Here is a 15,798-nt window from a genome sequence, read left to right on the forward strand (position 1 = left end):
CGGGGACAAGCACGGCGACGATTGAACACCTACGGCTCCGCGGGGAAGAAGAAGAAGGATTCGACGCGTCTTGACATCCCGCGGTGAAGTAGCGGACGTCGGGACGTAGACGACGTCGGGGAAGAAGACGAACATGATCGCCGGGGTGGAGGCGGTCGGAGTGCACGCCGGCGATGATCTCACGCACTCGGATGCGCTCGGGACGTTGGTGGCGCGACGAATCTGGTGGCTCTCTCACCTGGCGGTGGTGGCGAGAGGGAAGAGGGAAACCCTAGAAGCGTGTGGACATGGAGAGAGGTTAAAAGGAGGGCCAGGGCGAGGGTTTGGAGCGGCGACGCTCTCGGCCGTGGCCATGTACGTGCTCACGAGGGGGACCAAAGTGGAAGAAAAGGTGGGTGAGGGCGTGGGCACGGTCGCTGACCAGTGGGACCGACGCGACCACGTGGAGCGAGTGGGAGAGAGGGTTGTGCGCCATTTCGGTGAGAAAAGGAGGAAGGAGCGCGCGAGTGGGTGAGCTGGGCTGCGGGGTGCGGTGCCAGATGGGCCGGCCTGGGAGGCCGAGGCCCAGGTGGGTACTGCTGCTGCTGGGCTGCTTTGCTGCCGCTATTGCTGCTATTCTTTTCCCATTTTCCTCATACAGAAAAAACCTAAAGGAAAAGCACAGGGGGATTGGGAAGGGTTTTGAGAAATATGACAATATTCTCAAGATTCTAAATTTGTGTAGTATTTAACAAAATTGACTTGGTAATTTTTAAAGGTAGAAAAATATTTCAAGTTTGAATTAGGTTCAAACTTGAAGCATTTTTTATCGCAACCAAACCAACTCCAATTTAGGTGAAAACTTGACAGAGAGGTGAGTGGCATGAGGCTTGAATTGTGAGAAAGAGATGAACATTAAAGGAGGAGTGAAAATGGTACTTGCCAAATAGAAGAAAGAGAAGGAGGGGAGGGGTGATGCAAGGGGTGATCATGAAGGAAATATGCCCTAGAGGCAGTAATAAAGTTATTATTTATTTCCTTATATCATGATAAATGTTTATTATTCATGCTAGAATTGTATTAACCGGAAACATAATACATGTGTGAATACATAGACAAACAAAGTGTCACTAGTATGCCTCTACTTGACTAGCTCGTTAATCAAAGATGGTTATGTTTCCTAACCATGGACAAAGAGTTGTTATTTGATTAATGGGATCACATCATTAGTTGAATAATCTGATTGACATGACCCATTCCATTAGCTTAGCACCCGATCGTTTAGTATGTTGCTATTGCTTTCTTCATAACTTATACATGTTCCTATGACTATGAGATTATGCAACTCCCGTTTGCCGGAGGAACACTTTGTGTGCTACCAAACGTCACAACGTAACTGGGTGATTATAAAGGAGCTCTACAGGTGTCTCCAAAGGTACATGTTGGGTTGGCGTATTTCGAGATTAGGATTTGTCACTCCGATTGTCGGAGAGGTATCTCTGGGCCCTCTCGGTAATGCACATCACTTAAGCCTTGCAAGCATTGCATGAGTTAGTTGCGGGATGATGTATTACAGAACGAGTAAAGAGACTTGCCCGTAACGAGATTGAACTAGGTATTGGAATACCGACGATCGAATCTCGGGCAAGTAACATACCGATGACAAAGGGAACAACGTATGTTGTTATGCGGTCTGACCGATAAAGATCTTCGTAGAATATGTAGGAGCCAATATGGGCATCCAGGTCCCGCTATTGGTTATTGACCGGAGACATGTCTCGGTCATGTCTACATTGTTCTCGAACCCGTAGGGTCCGCACGCTTAAGGTTACGATGACAGTTATATTATGAGTTTATGCATTTTGATGTACCAAAGGTTGTTCGGAGTCCCGGATGTGATCACGGACATGACGAGGAGTCTCGAAATGGTCGAGACATAAAGATTGATATATTGGAAGCCTATGTTTGGATATCGGAAGTGTTCCGGGTGAAATCGGGATTTTATCGGAGTACCGGGAGGTTACCGGAACCCCCCGGGAGCTATATGGGCCTTTATGGGCCATAGTGGAAGAAGAGGAGAGGCAGCCAGGGCTTGGGCCGCGCGCCCCTCCCCCCTAGTCCGAATAGGACAAGGAGAGAGGGGGCCGGCGCCCTCCTCCTTCTCTCTCTCTCTTTTCCACCTCATGAATCCTATTCCAACAAGGATTGGGGAGAAGTCCTACTCCCGAAGGGAGTAGGACTCCTCCTGGCGCGCCATATGTGGCCGGCCGGCCTCCCCCTCTTGGTCCTTTATATACGGAGGCAGGGGCACCCCAGAGGGACACAAGTTAATCCACGTGATTTATTCTTAGCCGTGTGCGGCGCCCCCAGCCACCATAGTCCTCGATAATATTGTAGCGGTGCTTAGGCGAAGCCCTGCGGCAGTAGTACATCAAGATCGTCACCACGCCGTCGTGCTGACGGAACTCTTCCCTGACACTTTGCTGGATCGGAGTCCGGGGATCGTCATCGAGCTGAACGTGTGCTAAAACTCGGAGGTGCCGTAGTTTCGATGCTTGATCGGTCGGGCCGTGAAGACGTACGACTACATCAACCAAAGGCTTCCGTTGTTGATCTACAAGGTGCGTAGATCATACTCTCCCCTCTCGTTGCTATGCATCACCATGATCTTGCGTGTGCGTAGGAAATTTTTTGAAATTACTACGTTCCCCAACATTGGCATCCGAACCTAGGTTTTATGGTTTGATGTTATATGCACGAGTAGAACACAAGTGAGTTGTGGGTGATATAAGTCATACTGCTTACCAGCATGTCATACTTTGGTTCGGCGGTATTGTTGGATGAAGCGGCCCGGACCGACATTACGCGTACGCTTACGCGAGACCGGTTCTCCCGACGTGCTTTGCACATAGGTGGCTTGCGGGTGACAGTTTCTCCAACTTTAGTTGAACCGAGTGTGGCTACGCCCGGTCCTTGCGAAGGTTAAAACAGCACCAACTTGACAAACTATCGTTGTGGTTTTTGATGCATAGGTAAGAACGGTTCTTGCTAAGCCCGTAGCAGCCACGTAAAACTTGCAACAACAAAGTAGAGGACGTCTAACTTGTTTTTGCAGGGCATGTTGTGATGTGATATGGTCAAGACGTGATGGGATATAAGTTGTTGTATGAGATGATCATGTTTTGTTGAAGTTATCGGCAACTGGCAAAATCCTTATGGTTGTCTCTCTATTGCATAAGATGCAAGCGCCCAATAACTGCTTTACTTTATCGCTATGCGATAGCAATAGTTGCAAGAGAAATTGTTGGCAAGACGACCACGTGACGACACATTGATATAGATCAAGATGATGGAGATCATGATGTCATGCCGGTGACGATACAGATCATAACAGTACTTTGAAGATGGAAATCAAAGGCGCAAGTTGATGATGGCCATATCATGTCACATATTTTGATTGCATATGATGTTTATCTTTTATACATCTTATTTTGCTTAGTTTGACGGTAGCATTTTAAGATGATCTCTCACTAATTATCAAGAAGTGTTCTCCCTGAGTATGCACCATTGCGAAAGTTCTTCGTGCTGAGACACCACGTGATGATCGGGTGTGATAGGCTCTACGTTCAAATACAACGGGTGCAAAACAGTTGCACACGCGGAATACTCAGGTTATACTTGACGAGCCAAGCATATACAGATATGGCCTCGGAACACAGAGACCGAAAGGTCAAGCGTGAATCATATAGTAGATATGATCAACATAGTGATGTTCACCAATGAAACTGCTCCATCTCACGTGATGATCGGACATGGTTTAGTTGATTTGGATCACGTGATCACTTAGAGGATTAGAGGGATGTCTATCTAAGTGGGAGTTCTTAAGTAATATGATTAATTGAACTTAAATTTATCATGAACTTAGTCCTGGTAGTATTTTGCAAATTATGTTATCGATCAATAGCTCGCGTTGTTGCTTCCCTATGTTTATTTTGATATGTTCCTAGAGAAAATTGTGTTGAAAGATGTTAGTAGCAATGATGCGGATTGGATCCGTGATCTGAGGTTTATCCTCATTGCTGCATAGAAGAATTATGTCCTTGATGCACCGCTAGGTGACGGACCTATTGCGGGAGCAGATGCAGACGTTATGAACGTTTGGCTAGCTCAATATGATGACTACTTGATAGTTTAGTGCACCATGCTTAATGGCTTAGAATCGGGACTTCAAAGACGTTTTTGAACGTCATGGAGCATATGAGATGTTCCAGGAGTTGAAGTTAATATTTCATGCAAATACCCGAGTTGAGAGATATGAAGTCTCCAACAAGTTCTATAGCTAAAAGATGGAGGAGAATCGCTCAACTAGTGAGCATGTGCTCAGATTGTCTGAGTACTACAATCGCTTGAATCAAGTGGGAGTTAATCTTCCAGATAAGATGGTGATTGACAGAATTCTCTAGTCACCATCACCAAGTTAGTAGAACTTCGTGATGAACTATGATATGCAAGGGATAACGGAAACGATTCCCAAGCTCTTCCTAATGCGGAAATTGACGAAGGTAGAAATCGAAAAAAACCATCAAGTGTTGATGGTAGACAAGACCACTAGTTTCAAGAAAAGGGCAGAGGGAAGAAGGGGAACTTCAAGAAGAACAGCAAGCAAGTTGCTGCTCAAGTGAAGAAGCCCAAGTCTGGTCCTAAGCCTGAGACTAAGTGTTTCTACTGCAAAGGGACTGGTCACTGGAAGCGGAACTACCCCAAGTGATTGGCAGATAAGAAGGATGGCAAAGTGAACATAAGTATATTTGATATACATGTTATTGATGTGTACTTTACTAGTGTTTATAGCAACCCCTCAGTATTTGATACTAGTTCAGTTGCTAAGATTAGTAACTCGAAATGGGAGTTGCAGAATAAACAGAGACTAGTTAAGGGTGAAGTGACGATGTGTGTTGGAAGTGGTTCCAAGATTGATATGATCATCATCGCACACTCCCTATACTTTTGGGATTAGTGTTGAACCTGAATAAGTGTTATTTGGTGTTTGCGTTAAGCATGAATATGATTTGACCATGTTTATTGTAATACGGTTATTCATTTAAGTAAGAGAATAAATTGTTATTCTGTTTACATGAATAAAACCTTATATGGTTACACACCCAATGAAAATAGTTCGTTGGATCTCGATCGTAGTGATACACATAATCATAATATTGAAACCAAAAGATGCAAAGTTAATAACGATAGTGCAACTTATTTGTAGCACTGCCGTTTAGGTCATATTGGTGTAAAGCGCATGAAGAAACTCCATGCTGATGGGATTTTGGAATCACTTGATTATGAATCACTTGATGCTTGCGAACCATGCCTCATGGGCAAGATGACTAAGACTCCGTTCTCCGGAGCGAGCAACTGACTTATTGGAAATAATACATACTGATGTATACGGTCCGATGAGTGTTAAGGCTCACGGCAAGTATCATTATTTTCTGAACTTCATAGATGACTTGAGCAGATATGGGTATATCTACTTGATGAAACATAAGTCTGAAACATTTGAAAAGTTCAAAGAATTTCAGAGTGAAGTGGAAAATCATCGTGACAAGAAAATAAAGTTTCTATGATCTGATCACGGAGACAAATATTTGAGTTACGAGTTTGGTCTTCAATTAAAACAATGTGGAATAGTTTCACAAACTCATGCCACATGGAACACGACAGCATAATGGTGTGTCCGAACGTCATAACCGTACTTTATTGGATATAGTGCAATCTATGATGTCTCTTACCGATCTACCACTATCGTTTTGGGGTTATGCATTAGAGACAGCTGCATTCACGTTAAATAGGGCACCATCTAAATCCGTTGAGACGACACCATGTGAACTATGGTTTGGCAAGAAACCTAAGCTGTCGTTTCTTAAAGTTTGGGACTACGATGCTTATGTGAAAAAGTTTCAACATGATAAGCTCGAACCCAAATCGGAGAAGTAAATCTTCATAGGATATCCAAAGGAAACTATTGGATACACCTTCTATCACAGATCAGAAGGCAAGACCTTTGTTGCTAAATTCGGAAACTTTCTAGAGAAGGAGTTTCTCTCGAAAGAAGTGAGTGGGAGGAAAGTAAAAAACTTGATAAGGTAATTGTACCTTCTCCCTTATTGGAAAGTAGTTCATCACAGAAATCTGTTCCTGTGACTACTACACCAATTAGTGAGGAAGCTAATGATGATGATCATGTAACTTCAGATCAAGTTACTACCAAATCTCGTAGGTAAACCAGAGTGAGATCCGCACCAGAGTGGTACGGTAATCCTGTTCTGGAAGTCATGTTACTAGACCATGACGAACTTGCGAACTATGAGGAAGCGATGATGAGCCCAGATTCCGCGAAATGGTTTGAGGCCATGAAATCTGAGATATGATTCATGTATGAGAACAAAGTATGGACTTTGGTTGACTTGCCCGATGATCGGCAAGCCATAGAAAATAAATGGATCTTCAAGAGGAAGACGGACGCTGATAGTAGTGTTACTATCTACAAAGCTAGAATTGTCGCAAAAGGTTTTCAACAAGTTCAAGGTGTTGACTACGATGAGATTTTCTCACTCGTATCTATGCTTAAGTCTGTCCGAATCATGTTAGAAATTGCCGCATTTTATGAAATCTGGCAAATGGATAAACAAAACGGCATTCCTTAATGGATTTACTAAAGAAGAGTTGTATACGATGCAACTAGAAGGTTTTGTCGATCCTAAAGGTGTTAACTAAATATGCAAGCTCTAGCGATCCATCTATGGACTGGTGCAAGAATCTCAGAGTTGGAATATACGCTTTGATAAGTTGATCAAAGCATATAGTTTTATACAGACTTGCGATGAAGCCTGTATTTACAAGAAAGTGAGTGGGAGCACTACAACATTTCTGATAAGTATATGTGAATGACATATTGTTGATCGGAAATAATGTAGAATTATTCTGCAAAGCATAAAGGAGTGTTTGAAAGGAGTTTTTCAAAGAAAGACCTCGGTGAAGCTGCTTACATATTGAGTATCAAGATCTATAGAGATAGATCAAGACACTTGATAAGTTTTTTCAATGAGTACATACCTTGACAAGATTTTGAAGTAGTTCAAAATGGAACAGTCAAAGAAAAGGTTTCTTGCATGTGTTACAAGGTGTGAAGTTGAGTAAGACTCAAAGCCCGACCACGGCAGAAGATAGAAAGAGAATGAAAGTCATTCCCTATGCCTCAGTCATAGGTTCTATAAAGTATGACATGTTGTATACCAGATCTATTGTACGCCCTACCACTGAGTTTGGCAAGGGAGTACGATAGTGATCTAGGAGTAGATCACTGGACAGCGGTCAAAATTATCCTTAGTGGAATAAGGATATGTTTCTCGATTATGGAAGTGAAAAAAAAGGTTCGTCGTAAAGGGTTACGCCGATGCAAGTTTTGACACTAATCTAGATAACTCTAAGTCTCGGTCTAGATACATATTGAAAGTGGGAGCAGTTAGCTAGAGTAGCTCCATGCAGAGCATTGTTGACATAGAAATTTGCAAAATAAATGCGGATCTGAATGTGGCAGGCCCGTTGACTAAGATTCTCTCACAAGCAAAACATGATCACACCTTAGTACTCCTTGGGTGTTAATCACATAGCGATGTGAACTAGATTACTGAATCTAGTAAACCCTTTGGGTGTTGGTCATATATCGATGTGGACTATGGGTGTTAATCACATGGTGATGAGAACTATTGCTATTAAATCACATGGTGATGTGAACTAGATTATTGACTCTAGTGCAAGTGGGAGACTGAAGGAAATATGCCCTAGAGGCAGTAATAAAGTTATTATTTATTTCCTTATATCATGATAAATGTTTATTATTCATGCTAGAATTGTATTAACCGGAAACATAATACATGTGTGAATACATAGACAAACAAAGTGTCACTAGTATGCCTCTACTTGACTAGCTCGTTAATCAAAGATGGTTATTTTTCTTAACCATGGACAAAGAGTTATTATTTGATTAATGGGATCACATCATTAGTTGAATGATCTGATTGACATGACCCATTCCATTAGCTTAGCACCCGATCGTTTAGTATGTTGCTATTGCTTTCTTCATAACTTATACATGTTCCTATGACTATGAGATTATGCAACTACCGTTTGCCGGAGGAACACTTTGTGTGCTACCAAACGTCACAACGTAACTGGGTGATTATAAAGGAGCTCTACAGGTGTCTCCAAAGGTACATGTTGGGTTGGCGTATTTCGAGATTAGGATTTGTCACTCCGATTGTCGGAGAGGTATCTCTGGGCCCTCTCGGTAATGCACATCACTTAAGCCTTGCAAGCATTGCAACTAATGAGTTAGTTGCGGGATGATGTATTACAGAACGAGTAAAGAGACTTGCCGGTAACGAGATTGAACTAGGTATTGGAATACCGACGATCGAATCTCGGGCAAGTAACATACCGATGACAAAGGGAACAACGTATGTTGTTATGCGGTCCGACCGATAAAGATCTTCATAGAATATGTAGGAGCCAATATGGGCATCCAGGTCCCGCTATTGGTTATTGACCGGAGACATGTCTCGGTCATGTCTACATTGTTCTCGAACCCGTAGGGTCCGCACGCTTAAGGTTACGATGACAGTTATATTATGAGTTTATGCATTTTGATGTACCGAAGGTTGTTCAGAGTCCCGGATGTGATCACGGACATGACGAGGAGTCTCGAAATGGTCGAGACATAAAGATTGATATATTGGAAGCCTATGTTTGGATATCGGAAGTGTTCTGGGTGAAATCGGGATTTTACCGGAGTACCGGGAGGTTACCGGAACCCCCCGGGAGCTATATGGGCCTTTATGGGCCATAGTGGAAGAAGAGGAGAGGCAGCCAGGGCTTGGGCCGCGCGCCCCTCCCCCCTAGTCCGAATAGGACAAGGAGAGAGGGGGCCGGCGCCCTCCTCCTTCTCTCTCTCTCTTTTCCACCTCATGAATCCTATTCCAACAAGGATTGGGGGAGAAGTCCTACTCCCGGAGGGAGTAGGACTCCTCCTGGCGCGCCATATGTGGCCGGCCGGCCTCCCCCTCTTGGTCCTTTATATACGGAGGCAGGGGCACCCTAGAGGGACACAAGTTAATCCACGTGATTTATTCTTAGCCGTGTGCGGCGCCCCCAGCCACCATAGTCCTCGATAATATTGTAGCGGTGCTTAGGCGAAGCCCTGCGGCAGTAGTACATCAAGATCGTCACCACGCCGTCGTGCTGACGGAACTCTTCCCCGACACTTTGCTGGATCGGAGTCCGGGGATCGTCATCGAGCTGAACGTGTGCTAAAACTCGGAGGTGCCGTAGTTTCGGTGCTTGATCGGTCGGGCCGTGAAGACGTACGACTACATCAACCAAACGCTTCCGTTGTCGATCTACAAGGTGCGTAGATCATACTCTCCCCTCTCGTTGCTATGCATCACCATGATCTTGCGTGTGCGTAGGAAATTTTTTGAAATTACTACGTTCCCCAACAGATCATGCATGAAACACACAATGCACATGATGAGCATGATGAAATGCAACATGAACAAAATGCAAAACGAAAGATAAAAACACAACCACGGAGGGAATATCATATCACATAGCCGAAAATGGCAAGAGTTGGAGTTACAAATATGGCAAGTTATATCCGGGGTGTTACACTCTGGCACCACCACAGCAGCCACCAAAGGAAAAAAAATGATGAATCACCTTCATACCTGACCTCGTTGCGGCTCCATCGCTGATATGCAACTTGCAGACGTTCAAGATGGGTCACGAAAGACGAAACCAACCGTTAAACAAATCAGACCAAGGCAACACCCCGGACATGCCATCGAACTTGAGATGTGACACCCCCACATGACGTGGGAGGAGAAAACTATACCTGCCATCCACGAACCCAACACACGGTCACCATCTTTCAGATGTCGCTGATGCAGGCCACAATCTGCATCCGCTCCTAAACTACATCCCAAGCTGCGCATTGGCGCTGGAGCAAATGTCATCGCAACGACGGAGCTCGAAGACACATGTCCACCACGAGAATGTCGTCACCGCCATGCCATGTTTGCCTGAATAGACTGATTTTTAAATTCATCACCAACCATATGACCAATCGCCTCGCCGAAACATGATATGAAGAAACTTTATTTAGCTCCGTCATCGCCGTCGTCAAAACCAAGACCATAAACAGTCTAAAAATCTAAACTACAAGAGTAGAACATGGTCCATACAGTGAATCCGATGATCTTTATCATCACCGACAATCGAGGTCGCCGGCGAAGGACGGCGGCGGGGAGACTTCTGGCGACGGCGAGATCGCCTTTCTGACTTTCTTGAGAAAGAAAGAAAAGCGAACGCTTCCTCTATGTTTGAAACTACTCCCTGCATTCCAAAATAGATGACCCTACTTTGTATTAACTTTGTATTAAAATTAGTATAAAATTGAGTCATCTATTTTGGAATGGAGGGAGTAATATTTTCCAAAAAAGAAAGCTCCATGAGCACCTGGTCTACCGTACGCATACGAACCGACCATACTCCTACTACGTCCGTACCGTACCCTATACAGGGCCCTGGAGCAGCCCGCCGGCCTTTACCGCCGCTGTGGCAGCGGAGTCGCTCTCATCGAGGCGGCGCCGCACCGAATCCGAAGGGGCCCCCGTCACGCTGGCGCTGGGTTCTCCGAGGCCGATACCGGCGCTGGCAGGAGGCGGCGGGCGCGGATCTTATCTTTTTTAGAAACGAGAGCATCCCTGAAAGATTCTTGCTGATTAGACCCGGCTTGCTCTGCCGCAGCAGATGAGTGGTGCCCTGCTCTGTTCACTCGATTCGACACTGTAAAGTTAAATCTTCTCCTTTTCTTCATTGTGTTCCAGATATAGAAGAATAGGGTTCAATCCAGGTCAAGTTTCTACTCTGTTTGTTATTTGCCGTTCTGTTCCTTGGAGTCATAAATGATGTACAATTTGAGCTAATATTGAAACAGTGGCACTAAAGCTACAACGCGAAAGTACCTTTCTACACCTGAGCTCATATGCTCCTGCTATGAACAGTAAAATAAATAAAATAGAAAAACATTTCAAAAAATTCTGAATTTTTTTTGTGGCATACTTTAAGAAATGTTTGTTGTGCATGCAAAATTTCATCACGAAATCACATTGATGGAGGTCGTCGCAAAAAAAAAACAAAATCAGAGCTCCAAAATGCGTTTGAAAGTAACATTTTCGAAGTATCGATTTTGTTTTTTTACCATGCCTTACACCAATGTCATTTCATGACGAAATTTTGCATGCACAATAAACATTTCTTAAAGTATGCCACAAAAAAATTTCAGAATTTTTTGAAATGTTTTTCTATTTTATTTATTTTACTGGTCATAGCAGGAGCATATGAGCTCAGGTGTAGAAACTCCAGTCCGCTACAATGTAGAATTTCTTGTAACATCCTTGTTTTGATCCATGTTGTCGTTTTTGCTATGGAGGCTCGGCTGCACCACAAGATACTGACAGAAATCTAACTTGTACTCCAACACTCACGGGGTCTTTACTCCTTGGAATTGCTAAAAGAAGGGGAAAAAAACTGATCCTAGCATATCTCAGTAGATTCCTTCTGCTCAGATTCCAAAAGTTCTCTGTTGGAACCATGTCATGCTTTCATCTGCATCTACTGAACAAACTTTTCAAGTGGGACTCATTTTTCAACCGAAGATATGATGGCACTGCAAGAACTAGGCCCACTAGTATCAGCTGGTATGGTGTGTATCTGCATATATGTATGCCCTCTTGCTCTGGGCTTGGCCATCGTTGGCATTCTGGCTGCTTCTCTGCCGAAGTATTGGCTCTTGGCAAAGGTAAGAGGCCTCTGGTCTTTCTATTCTCTACATCCTTAGAGCATAAACTTGCTGCAGCTTAAGATCATGTTTATGGTGGCACGCAGGATACTGAAGTGCATAGCTTATGTTCTGAAATAAAAAACGGCTCTAGTTTTAGACATTTTTCTTTCATTTATCAGGCATGAAATATGTGCATCCATGTGAAGTTGAAACATACTGATGATATTAACACATGTTACTACATCTTCCTATTTTACTCTGAAAAAAGTGTTGGCTGTTTGCAAAGATAAGAGAAGCTTCTTATCTTTCTACTAGTAGATCATAAACTTGATAAATCTATAGATCGCCTGAAGTGCATACTTCACTTTTTGTTTGTCCTGAGAAAACATGCTCCAGTATTGGACATCTTTCTTTGATTTATCTGGCATCAAATAGATGCATCGATGTGAGGTCGGAACAGACTGCTCATAATAACACACAGTACTACATCTTCATATTTTAGGCTGATGTATCTTGTTCCCTTGACTCCCCAGCATTTTTAGTTATATTTATCATGGCGCTGGATCAAGACCATGAGCAAGGTAACAGGAGTGGTCACAGAATCAGCAGCAAATCCTTTCAAAGATGTGAGGGCTGCGATGCACATTACTATTGGTGTCATATGGATGATACCCAGAAGTATTTCTTCAAGTGCATGGTTGGCAATTTCCAAGAAAAAATGGCAAGTCCTGGTGCATCGATGCCCTTTCTCTCCTTCAGATGGAATGCTATCCAGTCTCAGAATGATAATTTTGTTGTTTTCTTGTTCCTGCAGGCCATTCCACAGAAGTTTGTGCAGAATTTCAAAGGTCAGATCTCTGAAGTTATCAAGCTAGAAGCTCCTGATGGAAACATATACAATGTTCAGGCTATCAAGGATCTAAACAAGATAGTCCTCGGGTCTGGATGGGGGGTATTTGTCAGATTTTACGAACTAAAAGCGGGCCACTTCCTGGTCTTCAGGTACATAGGGGATTCTCACTTCAAAGTTCTGATATTTGATTTTGCAAGTTGCTGTGAGAAGGAAGTGTTCCATGTTCTCATGAACTGTGGTCCTAATGCCCAAGAAAAAGACACTCGCCTTGATCGATCTCTGCTGGGTGAAAGACGATGCCAGAATGGTGGATCAAGCAACAGTGAGTCCCATCGAAGGTGCGAGCACTGCGATGTGCATTTATATTGGCATCACATGGATGATAGGCAGAAGCATTTCTTGAGGTTCATGGTTGGCGATTTCCTTCACGAAATGGTAAGACCCTGGATGATCAATGCCCTTCCGGCCGTCCTGATGAAATATCTTCTTGATCAACATATGTAATTTGCTGATTGCTTTGTTGTTTGTTTTTGCAGAACATACCAGAGAAAATTGTGAACAATTTCAGAGGCAGGATCTCTAAAGTTATGAAGCTAGAAGCTCCTGATGGAAATGTATACAACATTCAGGTTACCAATGATCTGAACAAGATAACCCTTACATCTGGATGGGCAGCATTTGCCAGTGCTTATGAACTAAAAGAGCATGACTTGCTGGTGTTCAGTTACACTGGAAACTCTCACTTTAAAGTCCTAATATTTGACCCAAGTGGTTGTGAGAAAGAATTATTCCGCATTGTCATGAACCACACTCCCAATGTACAAAAAAGGGGTATATCTCATGATCAGATATTCCTGAAGGAAACAAGGCGTCGAGACGGCGGATCTCGTGATAACAACCCTAGGAAAACTAAAAAGGTGACTCCTCTGGACTCTCCTTCACCGAAATCAGGTAAAGAATTGAAGGGTTTCATGTACATTTTCCTTGGTATCTATTCCGTAATTACTCATTGATGTCTTGATGATCGGCGTTGTGCAGCTGAAGGTCTCACATCTCCGGAGAACACCATGAATTCAGGCGGCCCTCCGGAAACCAGCGAGCCTCGGTATGTCCTAGCAACTGGATGCAATCTGACTACAGCGCAGAAGGGTCAAATTGACGCACTTGTGAAGAAAGTTAGGCCTGTAATTCCATTTTACATCACAGCCATGAACAAGACAAGTATTTCTGGATCTCTGGTACGTATGGAGTATCCTCTACAAATTCAGTAGGACTCCTGCAAAATTTGTTCTTTAATGTTGGCATTTTTAAAATTATAGTAGCTCTCCGTAAATTATAATCTTCGATAATCTGAAAGCCAGATGATTCATTCATCTCTAACAGGTCATCTGCAAGGATTATGCTGCCAAATACCTTCCACATGAAGACCAATTCATCACACTCTGCCATCCTCGTAAGAGCAACATATGGTTAGACAATTTGAAGGTTACCACTGATGGTTCAGGCATGCTTTCTGCTGGCTGGTCAAGCTTCGCTCTCCACAATGAGTTGCGGGAAAGTGATGTTTGTGTATTCGAAGTATCAAAAAGCGCTGGTGAAATGACAATGGTTGTTCATTCTCTTGAAGGAGGCCATCACCTACAAGGTGAGTATGGGACACATTTTATACCTGCACATACGACATGAAAAATCAACGCTCAGGGTCACCAACTTATAGAGATAAGAATGTATAAGTCAGCTTAGAAATATAGTTCATTTCTTTAATAGCCAGCTAACGCATAAACCTCAGACAGCATGGAATCAATACTGAGCTAGTGTCTCTGTACCGGATCATTTTGGAATGCCCATTTGTTTGTTTTTTTACAGGGAAAGAGCCTGAATCTCAAAACAAGTGCGATTATCCTGTTAAGGGCAAGGCGATTAAGGAAGCTGAGAGTGACCATAAACATGATGAGTCCAAGTCCAACTACTACTACTCAAAGTATGCCAAGGGCCTGAGCGGCGAGGAGCTAGAAGAGATATTCAGGTCAGCGTTGATCCAACGGGGCAATGTGGTATACGTCACCATCCTGGGGAAGAATCAAGTTAGAATCAAGAACAACTTGCTGGTCAGTTCAGTTGTTCGACTAATCACAGACTGGAATACCTAGATGGTTTAGATAACAATCTTTGATAGACTTTCTGAACCGTCTGCGACAAAGCTTTCTGTACTAATAGCTTATGTTATGTACTATATATGCAGACCTTCCCCGAGAAGTTTGCAGCTAAGCATCTCGTGGAGAGGTCGCATGACATCCTGCTCCTGAGGCCCAACCGGAGTGAGACGTGGTGTGCGAGGTACTACTACCACCCGGAAAAACAGGGTTTCAACTACAGCTCCTGGACCAAGTTCGTCCGAGACAACAAGCTGCGCAAGGGCCACGTCTGTGTCTTCGAGCTGATGAAGGGCGTGAGTAAGGTGACAATGATTGTCCACGTGTTCACAAAGGTCGATGGCAGGTTCGTTCTGCTGGACTAACTGTCTAGGTTCCAGCCTAGTTGCATCCTCCTTAATTTGTCGTTGAATAGATGAACTGGGAGTAGCTCGTGTACCAGTAGAAACTAGTTGTGTAGCCGTACTGTGTGAATGTTCATCCTGATTCGTCTGCGTTGGCTGTGATTTCAGAACCGAGAGAGAGGAGTATTTCAGCGCTTGTAGCACCTACTCCTACTCGACTGAAGTTTTCTTCAACGTAAGCTCAGTTGACTGAAATTTTATATTAGATCTAAGTGGATTCCCAGTTAGTCCCAGCTGAGTGTGCACATGTTACTCGAGGGCTAGTCTCAGCTAATCGACGACGAAAAATTGTTGATTTTAATTCGTGTGTTCTTGTGTGGGTTCTTCAAGTGGCGATCGAGTAGGAGAAACTGATTGCTCGTTGCAGTGATCTGGTTCTCGCGACTGCTCTGGTTATCTGGTTCTCGCGCAGTTGCAAAAGTCTGCAATGGCTTACGCTGATGCCTGCGTCTGGGAATCTTCTGATTCCTTTTCTACGCACAAGTTCAATGAACGACATGCATGTTT

General features: G+C 43.7%; 1 protein-coding gene across 1 annotated transcript; it reads left to right on the forward strand.

The window, feature by feature from the left end:
* Positions 1-11,228: 11,228 nt before the first annotated feature.
* Positions 11,229-15,519, forward strand: LOC123106623 (B3 domain-containing protein LOC_Os12g40080). The gene is made up of 8 exons (XM_044528725.1): positions 11,229-11,899; positions 12,415-12,602; positions 12,696-13,169; positions 13,271-13,685; positions 13,773-13,972; positions 14,118-14,379; positions 14,601-14,842; positions 14,977-15,519. Exons 1-8 carry the CDS (start codon positions 11,692-11,694, stop codon positions 15,250-15,252), a joined length of 2,265 nt encoding a protein of 754 aa, XP_044384660.1. The 5' UTR covers positions 11,229-11,691; the 3' UTR covers positions 15,253-15,519.
* Positions 15,520-15,798: the final 279 nt, after the last annotated feature.

Source organism: Triticum aestivum, chromosome 5A (assembly GCF_018294505.1).
Source record: "Triticum aestivum cultivar Chinese Spring chromosome 5A, IWGSC CS RefSeq v2.1, whole genome shotgun sequence".
NCBI lineage: Eukaryota > Viridiplantae > Streptophyta > Magnoliopsida > Poales > Poaceae > Triticum > Triticum aestivum.